This window comes from Solanum lycopersicum, chromosome 9 (assembly GCF_036512215.1).
Source record: "Solanum lycopersicum chromosome 9, SLM_r2.1".
Classification (NCBI taxonomy): domain Eukaryota; kingdom Viridiplantae; phylum Streptophyta; class Magnoliopsida; order Solanales; family Solanaceae; genus Solanum; species Solanum lycopersicum.
The window spans coordinates 22,612,183-22,632,945 of NC_090808.1; the positions used below are offsets into that span (position 1 = coordinate 22,612,183).

Below are 20,763 nucleotides of genomic sequence, written 5' to 3' on the forward strand. Positions count from 1 at the left end.
CTTCTTCCCTCAATTATTTCCATGTACCAATGAATTCTCATTCACAAGTAAAAGTTAAGGAAATTATTACATTGAATTGACATGAGCATTGTTATATTCATTATTGGTTTTATTTGAAGTGTATCGCATATGCAATTTGGTAGGTCTATTAAAAAATTCTTCTCGTATTTTACCTTTTATTAATAGTAGGGAAAACCTTAAAATATACCATCTAACTATCAAAAATGAATCATCAATTTCGTTTAATGTTTGTCCAATTTATGTCATCCTTTTTTTATATCATGTTTATTTATATCATTAGTTTTAATAGTTATTTAGTAGAAATAATTTTGGCAAATGCCCTCTTTTTAGAGATCCTCAAAAAAAAACATTGAACCCATTTAAAAACTTACTAAGACTCTATTTTCTTTTGCCCAACTTTGACTTAAACAAACTCATAGAATCCGGACGGAATTCACCGGGCATAAGGTAACCGGGGGAGATTATTTTTTTACACATAACACTCTGTCATCAAAACTATGATATGTACCGTGTTTTTTCATTCATTTTTTTGTTTTTACTTTTTTGTAGGTTAGTAGAGATGCCACCCTCTCTAGCGGTATTAGAAGACAACTATCCAACAATTCATCCTCCTGACAACGAATTGACATCTCGTAAATATATGTGGAGAAAAACAAGAACTTTGAACAACTTTTAATTTCTTATTAGTGCTAATATGAGTAAGAAAACTGCAAAATGTTGAACTAACAAACCTTTGTAATATTACAATTTTGGCCATTTTTTGCGTCAATGTTTGTTGGTTAAGTGCAATGGAGTGAAGCCTTATCTCACTATGTTAAATATCTTATTATTGAGTTGATCCTCTATTTTCTCTGATTTAGGTTAAATTATGTTTCACATAGTCGAATTTCATATTATTAAGTTGAGAATTATTTCACTTAGTTCAATATCTAATTATTTAGTTGAGTCCTACTTTCTTTTTGTTTAGTTGAACTATATTACTTTGAGTTGAGTTGACTTGATTGAATTTAGATGAGGTAAGTATGTTTCTTTTCCATCTGTTCAAGATTATGTTTATGCGTTTGAATTTCCCTTACATGTTCGTACAATCTATATACTGACGCCATTTGTCCTAGATCATTTATGATGTAGATACAAGTATTAAGGGTTATCAACAAAAGCTTCGCTAATACCACTTGCATTTCTAGTCAACTTTGGTGAGCCTTCTAATATTCGAGAGGAATTGTTTTTATCTTACCATTAGTATTTTGAGATTGAATGATATTTTTTTGTAATATTAGAGGTTTCATAGATAAACAAAGTTATGTAGTTTTATGTTTGTATCTTCCTTGAGTTGTTTTTACACACTTTATGTTATCTATTATGTATTGTGCAAAATATTTTAAAGTTGAGTTTATTTGATTTAATTCATTTTTAAGATAGCATGCTTAAGTTAATCTCAATCTTGTAGTAAGAAATGATGATAGTTCACTTGTGGACCAAAAATGGATGTCGAGTGTCAGCCACGTCAAAGGTGTAGACTCGTGTCGTGAAAATTTTGCCACTTATGTGTAAAAATTGTTGGTTCAGTGGAATGGAGTTTAACGCAAAAAATTTATCTAAATATTGGTAAATTGCCATAGATATTAACTGCTGTCAAATCCATTTTATTTTTCAAAAAAGAATTCCATATGGATTTTTGGTTAGAACTTCATGCGGAAAAGTGTTCAAAGTAATCATTAAGTTCTTAAAAATGTAGATAATACAAACAAAAGAAATACCATGTTTGTAACATCTTGTAATAGCCAAGAATAAGCTAAAAAATTAAAATTGATCACTTTTGGAAAGAAAAGAGAAAATTGGAAAATTTTCTAAGTTTAACAAGTGAGGTTTGTTCATTTTTAAATGGCCATAACTTCTAACTCAGGATAAGTTATAGGTTGTTCTTGTTACGGTTAGAAATCCTTTGGAAAGATATTTTAAATAATGCCGAGTTTGTGAAATTTATATATCATATGAGGGAGATAAGCCTTTCGAAAGTCGCGCTATTGAATTAAGAAAAGTACTATTCGGATTTAAGGGAGGGCAAACTAGTCTTTTTACTCATTTATCTCCTAATTCATTTAAGGGCTTATTTGGGGTAAAAACAATTTTTAGTTCATCTTAGAAAAGGTTTCATGCTTAGGGCTTCAGAGAAAAGAGAAGAAAAGAAGAAGAGACAAAGATCAAGATTTCACCATGAACGTTAAAGGATTCTAGTAGAAGTCATCGGGGGTGATCTCTATTAAGGTATGTATGATCTTTCTTGTTGGAATAATTCATCTGCACACAATTGTTGCTTCAGTTCTTTAGCTTTGGAGTTGTTTATATGATTTGAATGACTTCTTGATAAATCTTGTTGAATATCTTTTGGTTGAGTTGATTAAATACCCATTGATGTTGATTAGTAGTTTAAGATTTTGTTTTTTGTTAGACCTTTTGGGTATTGATAGTATTGATGATACAAAGTGTTTGGGGATCAAACAATGGAGATTTAGGCGATCTGCAAATTGAAAACCGAAGAGAAAGTTCATCAGACGCACCTAGGTAAGCGAAGTGTGTCGCACATGCAGTATGCTAGAGCCTGGCGCGGCGTGAAACCAGTGCACCCGGATTGGCGTTTTTTGTCCAGTTTTTGTAGTTTAGTCATTTGAAGTCCGTATAAGGTAAATTAACATCTTCCTATGATTCTAATTACTTCAAATGATTTTTAAACACGTTAAAATCATTGAAGAACTCAAATCATAACCTTGAATCCATAATTCAATTCAAGGAATGTTTAGATCAAATTAAAGGAAGTTAAGAGTCACGTCTATGTTGTGTTTAGCAAAATCTGAATAGGAAAAGAGAACAAAAAATGGAAAGTGAGGGAACCGATTTCTGAGGAAAAATGAAATATCATTTGCAAAGTGCAACTGAAAAGTTATTTCTCCCATATTGTTAGAAGAAAGGAAATTGTTGGCCTTATATTAGGAATACTTCCCTGACTTCATAAAGGGTTAAAAATACGGTGCCCCCTCGGGCTGTCGTTGTCGCTCGCTTGGCTTAAGCTTGAGATTTGGATTTGGATTTGAAAAATGATGTGATTAATTGATAATTTTTTTGATAAAATTTATTGATTCAATTTTGTTAATCAAATAAATCTTGTTAATCAATTTCTTTTCTCTTATAAATCAATTCATAATGTTAGTTAAATAACAAAATTAATTTTGGCGCAACAAAATTTATGTGTAATTCCCATTAAATGGTAAAAAAATCTACTCTTTCAAAAGAGTCATTATTTTTCCCGAAAGACACATTTTTCCAAAAAGTCATTACTTTTCACAAAAGTCACAACATTCTAGAAAAGGGGGTCTAAACTGAGTTGTCTGAAAAGAAATGTTTCCTGCTTAATATGACTATAAAAAACACGTCTTTCGTTTTTGAAACACTGAAATTTTTTCCAATCTGCATACATTTTCTCTCATAAACAAAATTCTCGATCGACCGAGTCTTTGTGTGGTCTTGTAACTTGTAACGACCTGTTTAGTCGTTTTGAGCAGCAGATTTGTTTTCTGGAAAAACTGGCTGAGACGATGGAACCCACGACGGACAGTCATGGGCACGACGGACCGTCGAGGGTGTCTCATTCAAAAATACATAGAATTCTGAAAATTGGGTACTGAAATCGATTCTCTGAACTTCGTAACGGAATGGCAGGACGGACCGTCGTGGGCACGACGGACCGTCACAGACCCTTTAATGGAATGGAGTCTCTGAACTCTGTGACGGAGCAGCAGGACGGACCGTCGCAGGCACGATGGCCCGTCACAAACTGCGTAATCCCAGGCTGAGTCGGATTTCTTTAAAAGTTTTAAGGGGGCATCTTGGACTATTCCTGCTATAATTAATAATTTAGTGGGTTAATGTTAATAATTTAACTACTTGAGAGAAGAGATAACCTTTAATTAATTAATGGGTTAAATTCATCATCTTTCATACTTAATTATATGTTAATTAGGGTAAAAGAAAGAGAGTTGGAATAAGAAAAATAGAAAGAACAAGGAGAGGGAAAGAAAACGATCGAGAGAGAGAGAGGAGAAACGAAGGAGAAAGCAAAGATTTTGAGGATTAGCTTGCTTGATCACTAATCTTTGGTGGAGGTAGGTTATGGTTTTTATACTATTCGTAGTTAACTCTTAATGGCGAATGATATATGTTGGGTTGTATTGTAAAGTCTTCTATATGCTTAATTGTATGCTTGCATGAATATGATTATATAATTGTAATGAAATAAGCATGATGAAGCTATTGAATCCCAAATCTTGAAAACTCCAATCTTGAAAACCCCTTGTTAATGATGATGCCTTGGTATAAAAGAATGCTTGATGAACTAAAGTAATGAGATTGATGATGCCTTGGTATAAAAGAAGGCTTGATGAACTAAAGCAATGAGATTGATGATGCCTTGGTATAAAAGAAGTCTTGATGAATTAATAGAATGAGAATAGTGGAGCGGGTGTCACAAACCGACACGTAGAATTAGGGGATCGGGTGACACGAACCGATACGTAGAATTAGGGGATCGGGTGTCACGAACTGAAAAATAGAATTAGGGGATCGGGTGTCACGAACCGACACGTAGAATTAGGGGATCGGGTGTCACGAACCAACACGTACAATTAGGGGATCGGGTGTCACGAACTGACACGTAGAATTAGGGGATCAGAGTGTCACGTTTCGACACATAGTAGTAAGGGAGCGGAGTGTCACGTGCCGACACAAGAGGAAAAAAGATAATGAATCTTGGAATTATGTTAATAAATTCGAATGAAAAGAACCTATTTCCCAAATAAGTATGATATTGAGGCTTGAGTCCTCATGTGTGAACTTGGCGGTACTTATTAACGATCATAGTACTTGTTGTTTCTACATGTTGAGTAATGTAGTTGATTTTATATTATTACTTGAAATATATTGTTTTCTATTTTGAGTTGGCCGATGATATCTACTCAGTACCCGTGTTTTGTACTGACCCCTACTTGTACGTTTCTTTTTGTTAAATTGTGGAGTGCTGCAAACGTGTCGTCGTCTTCAACTCAACCGCAACTCTAGCCTGTCTTCATTACACCGGATTTCAGGGTGAGCTAATGCTTCTAGCTTGGACTGGATCTTCCTCTTCATGTCTTGATGACTTGCACTTCCGGCATGGACTAGCTTTTTACTTATTTTAGCTTCTTCAATACTCTTAGATTAGTAATTTGAGGATAGATGTTCTTGTGAAGATGACTTCCAGGTTTTGGGAATAATAATAGTTGTCGAGTTTTTAGAAGTTATTTAATTGATTTTCATTAATGAGTTTATGTCTTTCGCATTATATTGTGTTATTATGTTCGAAATGTTGGGTTTTGTATTGATTGGTTCGCTCACACAGGAGGGTAAGTGTGGGTGCCAGTCGAGGCTCAATTTGGGTCGTGACAAACTTGGTATCAGAGCATTAGGTTCATTGGTCTCATCACACAAGAACGAGTCTAGTAGAGTCTTAAGGAACGGTAGGGGGACGCCTTTACTTTTCTTTGGGAGGCTATAAGACTTTAGGAAAATTCCATTCTTTCTTCCTTTATTTCGTGCTATTACTTGGGTCCAATTGGTATCTAGGTGAAACAAATTGGTATCTGACCATCTTCACTCTATTTCGCAGATGGTTAGAACTAGAGCAACGACTGCACCAACACCAACAACAGCAAGACAAGAAGCGTCTGAGCCAGCCACTGGGACTGTAGCTCGAAGAGGAGTAGTGGCAAGAGGCCGTGGAAGAGGTCGTGAGAGGACGTCCTCTAGAGGAAGAGGACAAGCACCTAGCCCATTTGATACTAGGGCGGTGACTCCTCCACCGACTGAGGAAGTGGTTAGAGAGGGTGAGGTAGGGGAGAATGAACAAGTACAGAATGAGGGATTTCCACCCCAACCTACCCCAGAGATGATCAATCAGGTTCTTGCTTATCTTAGCGGGTTATATGATCAGGGCCAGACACCTCCAGTGTTTTCTGCACCAGCACATAAGGTTCCGGAGGTACAATATGCAGCTACTGTGGCTCCCCGCATGGACGCCTCATTGGAAATAGGCACGTTTCCTCGTCTGACTGCAGGGCCTATAATGACAAATGATTAGCATTAACTTTTCAGTAAGTTCTTGAAATTGAAACCTCCAGTCTTCAAGGGTGCTGAATCTGAGGAGGCCTATGATTTTCTAGTTGACTGTCATGAGCTACTACACAAGATGGGTATAATAGAACCGTTTGCTATTGAGTTTGTGACTTATCAGTTTCAAGGGAACGCAAAAATGTGGTGGCAGTCACATGTTGAGTGTCAACCAACAGAGGCACCACCTATAACTTGGGCATCATTCTCTAGATTGTTTATGGAGAAATATATCCCCCGGACTTTGAGGGATAGGAAAAAAGATGAGTTCTTGAGCCTAGAGCAAGGTAGGATGTCGGTTACTGCATATTAGGGTAAGTTTCGTGCATTATCCCGGTATGCCACCCAATTTTGTTTCAGTCCACAAGAGCGGATTCAGTGTTTTGTGAAGGGGTTGAGGTCAGAATTACGGATTTCAGCCTTGCAGGTAGCGGCTACGGCAAAATCCTTTCAAGAAGTAGTAGACTTCGTGATAGAGGTGGAAGGAATGAAGCCAGATGACTTCACCATGGCATCGACATCAAAGAGGTTTCGAAAGGGAGGTGAGTTTAATGGTTCTTACTCTAGAGGACAGGGTTCAGGAGGTTACTCTGTACAACCAATTCAGTCTTCCCTACAGACTGTAGTTGGGGGTCCACCTCAGACCGGTCAACACTTATCTTAGAGACCAATGCTTGACTCTAGAGAGTGTTATGGATGTGGGGAGACTTGACACATTAGGAGGAAATTTCTAAAACAGAGTTATAGACCCCCAATAGCTAGAGGTAGAGGTGGTCATGGTAGAGGCCGTTATTCTGGAGGACGTGGTGGCCGAGGTAATGGTGGTCACCGAAACGGCCGGGGTGACGGACAAATAGGAACTACTGCAACGCAACCTGTTAGAGGCAACGGACAGACTGGTGATAGGGCCCATTGTTACGCTTTCCCTGGGCGGTCGGAAGCGGAGACATCACATGCTGTTATCACAGGTAATCTTTTGGTTTGTGATTGTATGGCTTCTGTATTATTTAATCCTAGCTCTAAATTTTCACATGTATCTTCCGCATTTGCTAATGGTCTTAATTTACATTGTGAATTGCTTGACATACCTATTCGTGTTTCTACTCCGGTGGGTGAGTCTGTGATAGTTGACAAAGTGTATAGGTCTTGTCTTGTGACTTTTGAGGGGAGCAATACTCATGTATACTTGGTTATCTTAGAAATGGTTAACTTCGATGTAATTCTGGGTATGACTTGTCTCATTCCAAATTTTGCCATCTTGGATTGTAATGCTAAAACAGTGACGTTAGATAAGCCTAGGATAGATCCGTCAGTGTGGGAGGGTGACTACACTTCCAATCCGGTTCGTATAATCTCTTTTCTTCATGCTAATAGAATGGTTAGTAAAGGGTGTTTAGCTTTTTGGGCACACCTCAGGGATGACACTACCCAAGTACCTTCAATTGAGTCGGTTTCGATAGTCCGTGAGTTTCTGGATGTGTTCCCTGCAGATCTTCCTGGTATGCCACCAAATAGGGATATTGACTTCTGCATTGATCTTGAACCGGGTACTCTCCCCATTTTTATACCCCCTTATAGAATGGCTCCCGCTCAGTTAAGAGAGTTGAAGGCCCAACTGTAAGAGTTGTTGAGCAAAGGCTTCATTAGACCAAGTGCATCCCCTTGGGGTGCTCCGGTTTTGTTTGCGAAGAAGAAGGATGGAAGTTTTAGGATGTGCATAGATTACAGACAACTAAATAAGGTAACGGTTAAGAACAAGTATCCTCTTCCTCACATTAATGATTTGTTCGATCAGTTACAAGGTGCTTGTACCTTCTCAAAAATCGACTTGAGATCTGGTTATCATCAATTGAAAATACGGGCAGCAGATGTGCCCAAGACTGCTTTTCGGACCAGGTATGGGCATTATGAGTTCTTAGTAATGTCTTTTGGGCTTACGAATGCCCCTACTGCTTTCATGATCTTGATGAATGGGATTTTAAGCCATATCTGGACCTCTTTGTGATCGTATTTATTGATGATATATTGGTATACTCAAAGAGCAAGAAGGAACATGAGGATCACTTGAGAATCGTATTGGAAATGTTGAGGGAGAAAAAACATTATGCCAAATTCTCCAAGTGTGAGTTTTGGCTAGATGCAGTGTCCTTCTTGGGGCATGTGGTTTCTAAGGATGGGGTGATGGTGGATCCTTCTAAGATCGAGACAGTGAAGAATTGGGTAAGACCTACTAATGTGTCAGAAATAAGGAGCTTTGTTGGTTTAGCTAGCTATTACCGTCGATTTGTCAAGGGATTCTCTTCCATTGCTTCCCAATTGATGAACTTGACTAAACAGAATGTTCCATTTGTATTGTCGGACGAGTGTGAAAAAAGCTTTCAGAAGCTCAAGACCTTGTTGACTACTGCATCAATCCTTACCCTGCCAGTGGAAGGAAGAATTTCATTGTCTATTTTGATGCATCCTATTCGGGCTTAGGTGCAGTACTAATGCCAGAGAAGAATGTAATTGCTTATGCTTCAAGGCAATTAAAGGTGCACGAACGTAATTATCTGACCCATGATTTGGAATTGGCTGCGGTAATGTTCGCCTTAAAGCAATGGAGGCACTATCTGTATGGAGTTAAGTGTGAAGTCTACACGGATCATCACAGCCTACAGTATGTCTTTACTCAGAGGGATTTGAATTTGAGATAGAGGAGATGGATGGAACTACTGAAGGATTATGATGTTACCATCTTGTATCACCCAGGAAAGGCTAATGTTGTGGCAGACGCCTTAAGTAGAAAGGCTAGGAGCATGGGAAGTATAGCTCACTTACAAGTTTCTAGACGCCCATTGGCAAGAGAGGTTCATACTCTGGTTAACGACTTTATGAGGTTAGAAGTGAATGAGAAGGGAGGATTTTTGGCCAGTGTGGACGCGAGATCTTCTTTTCTTGGCAAAATCAAGGGAAAACAGTTTGATGATGAGAAACTAAGCCGAATTCCAAATATGGTGTTGCGAGGAAAGGCTAAAGAAGTAGTAATGGACGAGGAAGGTGATTTGAGAATTAAGGGAAGGGTATGTGTGCCCCGTGTTAATGATTTGATCCACACTATTCTTACAGAGGCTCATAGCTCTGGATATTCTATACATCCTGGTGCAACCAAGATGTATCGTGACGTAAAGCAACATTTTTCGTGGAGTAGGATGAAGCGTGACATTGTGGAGTTTGTTGCCAAATGTACAAATTGTCAGCAAGTAAAATATGAACACCAGAGGCCCGGAGGAACACTTCAGAGAATGACCATTCCTGAATGGAAGTGGGAAAGGATTGCAATGGACTTCGTGGTTGGTCTTCGAAAGATAATGAGTAAGTATGACTCCATTTGGGTAATCGTTGATAGGTAAACTAAGTCTGCTCACTTCATTCCAGTCAAGGTTACCTACAATGCAGATAAGTTAGCAAAAATTTACATCTCAGAAATTGTTCGATTGCATGGAGTTTCACTCTCCATCATATCAGATAGAGGTACGCAGTTTACTTCTAAGTTTTGGAGAACATTGCATGCTTTTTAGGTATTAGGTTGGACCTTAGTACTGCATTTCACCCTCAGACCGATGGTCAGTCTGAGCGAACGATTCAAGTGTTGGAGGATATTCTTTATGCATGTGTGATAGAATTTGGTGGTCATTGGGATAACTTCTTACCCTTAGCGGAGTTTTCATACAATAATAGCTATCACTCAAGTATTGATATGTCTCCATTTGAAGCACTGTATGGGAGGATATGTAGGTCTCCCATTTGTTTGTTTGATGCATTCGAGGTTAGACATTGGGGTACTGACCTTTTGAGGGATTCATAAGAGAAGGTGAAATCTATTCAATAAAAGCTCAAAGCGGCTCAAATAAGGCAAAAGGAATATGAAGATCAAAAGGTTAGAGACTTGGAGTTCATGAAGGGTGAGCATGTCTTGTTGAAGGTTTCTCCCATGAAGGGGGTGATGCGGTTTGGTAAAAGAGGTAAGCTAAGCCCAAGGTATATTGGACCATTTGAAGTACTTATGCGGGTAGGGGAGGTAGCGTATGAATTATCCTTTCCCCCACGACTGTCAGGAGCGCATCCGGTACTTGATGTGTCTATGTTGAAGAGATACCATGGGGATGGAAACTACATCATTCGTTGGGATTCAGTTCTGCTTGATGAGAATCTGACTTATGAGAAGGAGCCTGTTGCCATTCTAGATAGAGAACTTCGCAAGTAGAGATTAAGGGAGATTGCAACCATCAAAGTTCAATGGAAGAATCGACCCGCTGAAGAAGCCACTTGGGAGAAAGAGGCTGACATGCAAGAAAGATACCCACATATGTTTACAGATTCAGGTACTCCTTTTCGCCCTTGTTTTTCTTCTTGAGATCGTGCGGGGACGAACGATGGGTAAATTAGTATCTATTGTAATAAACTGTTTAGTCGTTTTGAGCAGCAAATTTTATTTCTAGAAAAACTGGCTGAGACAACGGAACCCACGACGGACCGTCGAGGGTGTCTCGTTCCTAAATACTTAGAATTCTGAAAATTGGGTACTGAAATCGACTCTCTAAACTTTGTAACGGAATGGTAGGACGGACCGTCGCGGGCACGACAGACCGTCACAGACCCTTTAATTGAATGGAGTCTCTGAACTCTGTGACGGAGCAGCAGGACGGACCGTCACAGGCACGACGGCCCATCACAGACTGCGTAATCCTAAGCTGAGTCGGATTTCTTCAAATGTTTTAAGGGGGCGTTTTGGACTATTCCTGCTATAATTATAAATTTAGTGGGTTAATGTTAATAATTTAACTACTTGAGGGTTAAAAGAGATAACCTTGAATTAATTAATAGGTTAAATTCATCATCTTTCATACTTAATTATATGTTAATTAGGGTAAAAGAAAGAGGGGTTGAATAAGAAAAATAAAAAGAACAAGGAGAGGGAAAGAAAACGATCGAGAGAGAGAGGAGAAACGAAGGAGAAAGCAAAGATTTTGAGGATTAGCTTGCTTGATCACTAATCTTCGGTGGAGGTAGGTTATGGTTTTTATACTATTCGTAGTTAACTCTTAATGGCGAATGATATGTGTTTGGTTGTATTGTAAAGTCTTCTATATGCTTAATTGTATTCTTGCATGAATATGATTATATAATTGTGATGAAATAAACATGATGAAGCTATTGAATCCCAAATCTTGAAAACTCCAATCTTGAAAACCCCTTGGTTATGATGAGGCCTTGATATAAAAGAAGGCTTGATAAACTAAAGTAATGAGATTGATGATGCCTGGGTATAAAAGAAGGCTTGATGAACTACAGCAATGAGATTGATGATGCCTTGGTATAAAAGAATGAGATTAGTGGAGTGGGTGTCACGAACCGACACGTAAAATTAGGGGATCGGGCGTCACGAACCGACACGTAGAATTAGGAAATCGGGTGTCAAGAACCGACACGTAGAATTAGGGGATCGGGTGTCACGAACCGACACGTAGAATTAGGGGATCCGATGTCACGAACCAATACGTAGAATTAGGGGATCGGGTGTCACGAACCGACACGTAGAATTAGGGGATTGGAGTGTGACATTCCGACACATAGTAGTAAGGGAGCGGAGTGTCACGTGCCGACACAAGAGGAATAAAGATAATGAATCTTGGAATTATGTTAATAAATTCGAATGAAAAGAACCTATTTCCCAAATAAGTATGATATTGAGGCTTGAGTCCTCATGTGTGAACTTGGCGGTACTTATTAACGATCACAGTACTTGTTGTTGCTACATGTTGAGTAATGTAGTTGATTTTATATTATTTCTTGAAATATATTGTTTTCTATTTTGAGTTGGCCGATGATATCTACTCAGTACCCTTGTTTTGTACTGACCCCTACTTGTATGTTTCTTTTCGTTCAATTGTGGAGTGCAGCAAACGTGCCGTCATCTTCAACTCAACCGCAACTCTAGCCAGTCTTCATTACACCGGATTTTGGGGTGAGCTAATGCTTCTAGCTTGGACTGGATCTTCCTCTTCATGTCTTGATGCCTTGAACTTCTGGCATAGACTAGCTTTTTACTTATTTTAGCTTCTTCGATACTCTTAGATTAGTAATTTGAGGATAGATGTTCTTTTGATGCTGACTTCCAGGTTTTGGGGATAATAATAGTTGTCGAGTTTTTAGAAGTTATTTAATTGATTTTCATTAATGAGTTTAAGTCTTCCGCATTATATTGTGTTATTATGTTCGAAATATTGGGTTTTGTATTGATTGGTTCGCTCACATAGGAGGGTAAGTGTGGGTGCCAGTCGCGGCTCGATTTGGGTCGTGACATAACTACTCTTACATTAGCTTATGGTATTGAGTTAAAGGTACCGCTACTCCTTTTATAGGTTAGTTGGTTTTATCTTAGGAGAAATGAATCTCCAAGCTCGGGTACAATGAGTGGATTAAATTTCTTATGGGAACGTATTGGTTTTTCAGAGTTAGATTAAAAGTACTCTTTTTATTTGATTTCAATTCTGATTCTTTAATTTTGACTATCCATAATACATGTGATAACAATCTTCATAAATTTAATAGTTTATGTATTTGAGGTTTCTAGAGATTAAAACTTCTATGGTTTTCTACTCTCTTTGAATTTTTAAAATTCATTCCATTGATGATTAAAAGAACATAAAAACTTTATTGTTAAATCATAAATAGGTTGTGTAAGGATTTATTCTTTAGTGTTAGTATTTCACCTACTAAATTGTCTTTCATTTGTGACAGAAATATTACTCATTCAAGTCATGTAAATGGTTGAACAGCACTGCTGCAACAACATCGGTTGCACACAATTGTTCAAGTGCTACCCTAGAACCGATATACAAACCTACAAATTTTTTGGAGTCGACTTCAAGATATTGAATCCGAATATGTTCTTCTATCTCAGTAAGTTCAGTCTGCAAAGGTCCATTAATGGAATATTCTCTTTTATGTCAGATGAAACTCCGCCAGAAGAACGAATCTTTAACAAAAGCATGGACACGCTCAGACTTTTGTGTAAAAATTATATTTCGAGTGGCCTGAAAGATGATTTATACAAGATGTACAACAATGTAAACACCTCATAATAACACTATGATGACTTAGAAAAGAAGTACAAAAATTTAGGATGCCGGAATGAAGAAATTCTGTGGCTAAATTTGTGGACTATAAGATGATAGATAGTAAGACCGTCGTCACTCAAGTTCAAGAACTGGAGGTCATAATTCTTGATCTCATTGATGATGGTATAAATTTATTTAATGCTTATGTTGCAAATATTAACCTTATTCTTAATATTCACATAATCATTAATAGATGATTTATTGTGAATGATGCATTTCATGTGACTTCCCTTATTAAGAAGTTACCTCTTTGTGGACGGACTTAAAAAAATTTTGGAAACATAAAATCAAGGAGAAGACTTTTGATAATAGGTTACCTTAGTGATGACATTTTCAAACTCAATGTAATTGCAGTTCATATGAATAAAAATTCTTCTTCTTCTTACTTTTGTGAGTCTAAATGTTTATGGCATTTGGTACACGCTAATAACAAAACCTTGCAAAAATTGATTATTTTAAATATATTCCAAAATTTGAGTGCAATTAATCAAAACGTCAAATTTGAGTTGAATATATGTATGCTAAACATCCTTATAAATCTGTTGAAAGGAATTCAAATCCCTTAGAACCGATTCACACTGAAATTTGTGATATGAAGTCAAAACAATCACGTGGTGGGAAATGTATTTCTTACATTTTTCAACTATCGTACTAGATATTGTTATGTCTATTTGCTAAATGATACGGATGAAACAATAGTTGCATTTAGGGCAATATAAAATGAAGTGGAAAATCAGCTGGATAGAAAGATCGAAATGATCAAAAGTGATAGAGGCAAAATATATGAATCTCCATTTCCAGAAATATGTTTGGAAAATAACCATCAATGTACTGCTCGTTACACTCAACAATCAAATGAGATTGCAGAAAGGAAAATTAAACTTTAAAGGAAATGATGAAAGTCTTACTTATAAGTTCAGGTTTACATCAAGACTTGTGGGAAAAAACTATACTTACAACAAATCGAATACTTGATAGAGTGCCTCACACAAAGACACATGGTATTACATATGATAAATGGAAAGGTAGAAAACCCAACATGAAATATTTCAAACTATGGGGGTGTCTAGCAAAATTCCAGGTTCCTATACCTAAGAGGGTGAAAATAGGGCCTAATACTATCGATTGTGTATTCATTAGATTTTCCACAAACAATAAGGCATGTCATTTTTTTTTCATAAGTCTGAACATTCGGATATTTATGATAATACGGCAATGGAATAAGAGAATGATGATTTTTTAACATATCCGTCCATATATAACTCTACTTAAGTCATCTAGTTGGGGTCTAAACAACCACGAGACGAACCAAAAGAGAATGAAAGCAATGAAGATAGTCCAAGGCATAATAAATGTTTAAGGGCAAATACTTCGTTTGAATCTGATTTTGTAACATTCCTTCTTAAAAGTGAGCCTCAATCATTTAAGTAAGCAATGTTGTCTAGCGACTTAACCTCTTGGAAGGAGGATGTCAATAGTGAGATGGAATCAATCCTAAGAAATCATACTTGGGAGTTTGTTGATCCTCCTCCAAGAAACAAACCCTTGGGTTCAAAATGGATCTTTACAAAAAAGATTAAATATTATTGAACAATTAAAAAATATAAAATAAGATTTATTGTCAAAGGATTTGGACAGAAAGAAGTTCTTGATTATTTTTATACACACGCGCCAGCGACTATGATTACATCAATTCGAATGGTAATTTCCTAGATGCAGTATACGGTCTTGAAATCCATCAAATCAAAGTGAAAATCACCTTCTTAACCAGAGAGCTGGAGAAAGAAATTTACATGGATAACCTGAGGGTTTTTTAGTTGTTGGCAAAGAAAAGTAAGTGTGCAAACTTATTAAGACACTTTATGGAATAAAACAAGCATCAAAATATTGGCATTCAAAGTTTGACTAAATCATATTGCCAAATGGATTTAATATCAAAGAATGTGATAAATGTGTTTATATTAGAGATACTCCTAATCAAGAAGTCATTATATGCATATATGTTGATGACATATTAATAATGAGCAAGGACATTGCCAATGTACAAGCTACTAAGTGTATGCTCGCTAGTAAGTTTAATATGAAAGATCTTGGAGTTGTTGATGTGATATTGGGAATTAAGATTCTCAAAACTCCTAACAGTCTAGCTTTGTCTCAAACTCATTATATTCAAAAGGTACTTGAAAAATTCAAGTATTTTAATTTAAAAAGGGCCAAGAACCCAATTGATGTGAACTTCATCTTGTCAAGAATAAGGTGAAAGTCAGTCTTAATTGGACAATGCCAGAGAGTTGGTAAGTTTGATGTTTGTCATGAAATGTACCGGACATAGCTTGCACTATCAGTAAACTGAGTCGATACACAAGTAATTCCAATCAAAATCATTGGTTGGCAATGAAGATAGTTTTGGGATACTTGGATGACACTCAAAGTTATACATTGCATTAAAACAAGTATTCGCTAGTTCTTGAAGGATAGTGATGCAAATTGGATTACAGTGTCAACTGAAAAAAAATCCACAAGTGGATATATTTTCACTATAAGTGGAGGATAAATATCTTAAAAATCATCAAAACAAATATGTATAGCTCATTCTACAATGGAGTCTAAACTCATCGCCTTAGACAAGAAAGGTGAAGAAGCTGAATGACTCAAGAATTTCTTAGAAGATATTCTATTTTGGCCCAAACCAATGGCCGCTATATGCATACACTGTGATAATCGAGCTGCAAAATAGGAAGGGATGGAAGTGTTATGTATAACGGCAAGTATCGTCACATAAGATGAAGACATAATTATGTTAGAGAACTACTCACAAGTAGAAATATAACAATTGACTATGTAAAGTCAAAGGATAATATATCAGATCCACTTAACAAAGGCCTAACTAGAGAGGGAGTTGAGAAATCATCGACGGGAATGTGAGTATGGTCGAGAATAATTCATCGAGGAAGTAACTCTACCTAGAAGACTTGAGATCCCAAGATCTAGGTTCAAGGAGGTAAAACAAAGTCATTGATGATGGTTCAACATTGTTAAAAAAATAATTTTATGGTCTATTTTAATGATGAGACAATGTTCAGAAACCTGGATAAAGGCACAAGGACTTTTTAATGTTTTTTAAGTTGGATATAAGGCATACCAAATAGTGTATCGACAAGATAATATGTTTAGAGACAATCTATGTGAAGTGTAAGTCACTTCAAGGAGAATTCAACAAGGGCAATTCTCTAAGCCCTTACTAACCGATATGTGTGCATGTATGAAACAAAGAAAACAATGAGAACTAAGAATAGTTCAAGGGTTGATTGTTTGATTTATGAGGGTATACACCAAAGATCAATGGGTCAAATATACCAAATCTACCGATTGCCCGAGTATATTCTATGAGTGTTCACTATGGAAATTTTAAAGGGAAACCTACATATCCAGATGTGATTTACCCTTACATACAAGACACACAAGTTTTTCATGCATATGTTTTAACAATATCCATTTCCCATTCATGTGAATATTGTTGGGTTTAGCAAAATGTGAATGGAAAAATGGAAGAGCCATTTCTCCCATATTGGTAGAAAAAAGGAAATTGTTGTCCTTATATTAAGAAACACTTCTTTTAATTCTTAAAGGGTTAAGAAGATGTTTCCCCTCGCGCTGTCGTGGTCACTCACTTGGCCTCGGTTTGGGCATCGACTTTGGTTTCGTCTTCATATTTGGATTTGACAAATGAAGTGATTAATTGATAACTTTTTTGAAAAAAAAGGTTATTTTATCAATTCTGTTAATCAAATAAATGGTTTTAATCAATTTCTTGTGTCTTGTGATTTAATTTAGAATATTAGTAACATAACAAAATTAATTTTTGCTGCAACAAAATTTATTTGAAATTCATGTGAAATGATAATAATGATCTGTTCCTTCCGAAAATTTGTTATTTTTTCCAAAAGATACATCTTTTCGAGAAGTCATTATATTTCCTAAAAGAAACAACTTTGTAGAAAAAACTGGTCTGAACATAATTGTCTGAATAGACATGTTTCTTGGTGAAAATGGCTATACAAAGGAAGTGTATTTGTTTTCAAACAATGAAATTTTTTCTTGACTGCATACATTTTCTCTCATAAACAAAATTCTGATCGACCTATTCTTTGTGTGGACTTGTTACTACTCTTACGTTCTCTAAAGTTATTGAAGTTATTCAACCTCGTGTAGAACGAAGGTATTAAATTTCTAGGAAAACAAAATTGTTTCTACGGACTCAGATTAATTTTTTTTCTATTTCATCTTAATTATGCTTCTATAATTTTGACTAACCGTAATGCAAGTCATAAAAATCTAGACATAAGAGGTAACTCAAAGTAAAGTTCTTAAAGGTTTTCAAGAGTCTTATTTAAGCATGGTAACTTTGTTTTAAGACTCACGTTCCAAGCAAAGCAAAAAGTTAAGTTGAAGTTCTTTTCTTCAAAGGTATATGGGGACTTGCTATTCCCTAAGATACTTTATATATTTTCCAAATTTAAACAAGTAATGAGACTTTGATTGCCATGGAGCCTTAGGGTGAGTTTTCCAAAAAGAACTATAGCTATCTAAAAGAAGCAAGGAGGGAAACTAAGATTTTTATGATAGACGTTGAGCTAAGTATTTTGAACACTAATCTAATACTACAAAATCAGTATGTTTTTAAAACATAAGAGCCAGTAATTTTTTTAGAGTAGTATTGAGCACTGATATAGGGAGAGTTTAGAAAAATAACAACGCTCATAAACCATGTAGCCACCATGGGTAGAAAAGGGGTCATACTTTTTAGATGAACCCATTTCACAGTAGACTAGTGGATCCATTAAGTTGTTTATGATTTATACCTTTGGCCGGGTATAAGATGCCCGGGAAACGAGTAGTAGATCATTTTATCATCACTATAGGTCTTAAGTGATGATTGTCTGTTAGATAAACTCCCACGTCGGTTCATGTATATTTATATACATATGTTATTTGTATTTTTTACATACATCTTAGAGTTTAGTGTATCCTTGTATACTTTTAGAGTTTATAACATGTATTTAGATAGCTTTTATTTATATTGCACTTACTATTAAATTACATTTTATTAAAATAAGTTAGTAATTTATGAGTTGAGTAGAACCATGGTGAGTGTTCCGTCTTACTCATTTTCAAGCTTAAGTATTGTTAGCATTCCAACTTACATACTCGTACATTCAATGTACTAATGCTATTTGGCCTGCATCGTATCATAATGTAGACACAGGTAACATGGATCAACATTCATCATATCATTTCTCGAGTGAGCATCTCCGAGTCAGTTGGTGACCTTTCCTTCATTCCCTACAACATATTTAGCATTTAAATATTTATTTTAGATTTCGGTTGTTAGGATAATTGGGGTCCTGCCACAACATTACTCGTTATTTTAGAGGCTTCAAAGATAGATGGTACTATTTTCTTAGTCTTTTTTTTAACTTGTAATAGACAAAGACTTGGGGTTGCCACTTTGGCGAATTATTATCTTTAAAGATATTTCTTGAATATATCTTATGATTAAGTCTACCATTGAGTTAAGTAAACTAGGACAAGTATCCGCTCAAGGCAGCAATGGTCATTGGGTGCCGACCATGTCTAGGGTTCAGGCTTGGGATGTGACAAACTTGATATTAAAGAATAAGATTTAAAAGTCGTAGCGAGTCTATGAAGTTGTGTCTCTAGAGTCTAAGTCATCACTGTGAAGAGCGCCACATCTATGATTAGGAGGCTACAAAATATAGGAATCTCTCACTTGAGTGTTAGATTTTTTTCTCTAAAAGTCTCTCCCTAATTAGTGTTGCACATGTTTCAGAAAACCATGCGCCGACGAAAAGAAGCAAGAGGTATTCCTCAAGAACAAGTATTTGCTAATGCACCTGAAGTGCAGCCTCAAGGGGAAGTTACCATCTTTGAGTTTTGTCAGGCTATAGGGATGTTGAATCAAGCTATGAGAAACTACGTTTGTCAACAAAGAGGATCTCAACAAAAAGGGGTTGACACTTCGAGAATTTAAGAATTTTTTAAGGATGAATCACCCAAGTTTAGTGGTTCGAGAACTACTAAGGACACAGACAACTTTACTAAGGAACAGAAAAAGGTGTTCAAGGTGATTCATGTTGCTGACACAGAGAGAGTTGAGCTAGTAGCTTATCAACTCAAGGGCATTGCTATAAGTTGGTTTGATTAGTGGAAATAGGGTAGAGATGAAGATTCACCACCTGCGAGTTAGGCTTGTTTTGAAGAGTCCTTACTGTGGCATTTCATTCCTGAGAACTATGAGTGGTAAAGGTACATGAGTTCTTTACTCTTAAGAAGGACTCGCTAATTATGCATGATTATGTGTCAAAATTCAGCCAACTATATCGTTATGCTTCGGAGATGGTTAAGGACATGAAGAGTAGGATGAGTTTGTTCGTTACCGAATTGGTTTTTTGTTCAAGCAAAGATGTTAGGGCTGCAATGCTTATTGGAGATACAGAAATTTCAAGGTAGATGATCTACGTACAGAAGGTAGAAGAAGAATAGTTGAGGGACCAATAGGAATATAGAAATAAGAAATCCAAGACTATGAATGAGTCTTGGTAGCTGAAAAGTGGTTCAAATCGACAATTGAGTCAGAAGCAAAAGGAGCCTGCACCATCATCTTCTAGTGCACTTGTGTCCAGAGACAGAGTTGAGCATCATGGTTAGATCTCTCGATCAAAGCCTACATAATCACCGGGTAGTGTGGCGTAGGAAATTAGTAAGCCTCATGCATGCACTAAGTATGGTAGAAATTACTCTGGTTTTATTTTGATGGCTCCACGGGTTTCTTCAGGTGTGGTCAAACCAGACATTTCATGAGGGAGTGTCCAAAGAACAAGCAAGACAGTAGTAATGGGGGAAAGAAAGCTCAGTCTTCATTAGTTTCTCCACCAGATAGAGCTGCACCTACGGAAGCTACTTCTGGTGTTTGCAGAGGAAAAAACCTCTTGTATTCTCTCAACAATCGCCAAGAACATGAGAATTCGCCACACGTTGTCACTGCTATGATTCAAGTCATTGAGATTACTATATATGCATTGCTAGAACCATGAGAGAGGTTATATTTTGTAACTCCATTTGTTTCCATGCACTTTGATATTATTATTGAGCAACTTAGTGAACCATTCAATGTTTCTACCCCTGTTGGAGATTGTATTCTAGCGCAAAGGGTCTATCGTGATTGCCCTATTTTCATCAATCACGAGAATACCATGGCTGATTTATTTGAGCTAGACATCATAGACTTTGATTTCATTGTTTGTATAGACGACTTCATGCTTGTTATGTCCCAGTTTATTGTAGGGATCGAGTAGTCAAG

The 20,763-nt window shown here is 36.6% G+C and overlaps 1 protein-coding gene across 1 annotated transcript; it reads left to right on the top strand.

Annotated features, from left to right (window-relative positions):
• Nucleotides 1-19,239: 19,239 nt before the first annotated feature.
• Nucleotides 19,240-20,497, top strand: LOC138338432 (uncharacterized). The gene is made up of 3 exons (XM_069289395.1): nucleotides 19,240-19,380; nucleotides 19,710-19,909; nucleotides 20,239-20,497. The coding sequence occupies exons 1-3, from the start codon at nucleotides 19,240-19,242 to the stop codon at nucleotides 20,495-20,497; spliced, it is 600 nt and encodes a 199-aa protein (XP_069145496.1).
• Nucleotides 20,498-20,763: the final 266 nt, after the last annotated feature.

Coding starts and splice junctions, on each gene's coding strand:
- LOC138338432 (XM_069289395.1), top strand. CDS start 19,240: ATGCGCCGACGAAAAGAAGCAAGAGGTATTCCTCAAGAACAAGTATTT. Junction 19,381..19,709: donor ATCAAGCTATGAGAAACTAC/GTTTGTCAACAA, acceptor TGAGTGGTAAAG/GTACATGAGTTCTTTACTCT. Junction 19,910..20,238: donor GGAGATACAGAAATTTCAAG/GTAGATGATCTA, acceptor GGGTTTCTTCAG/GTGTGGTCAAACCAGACATT.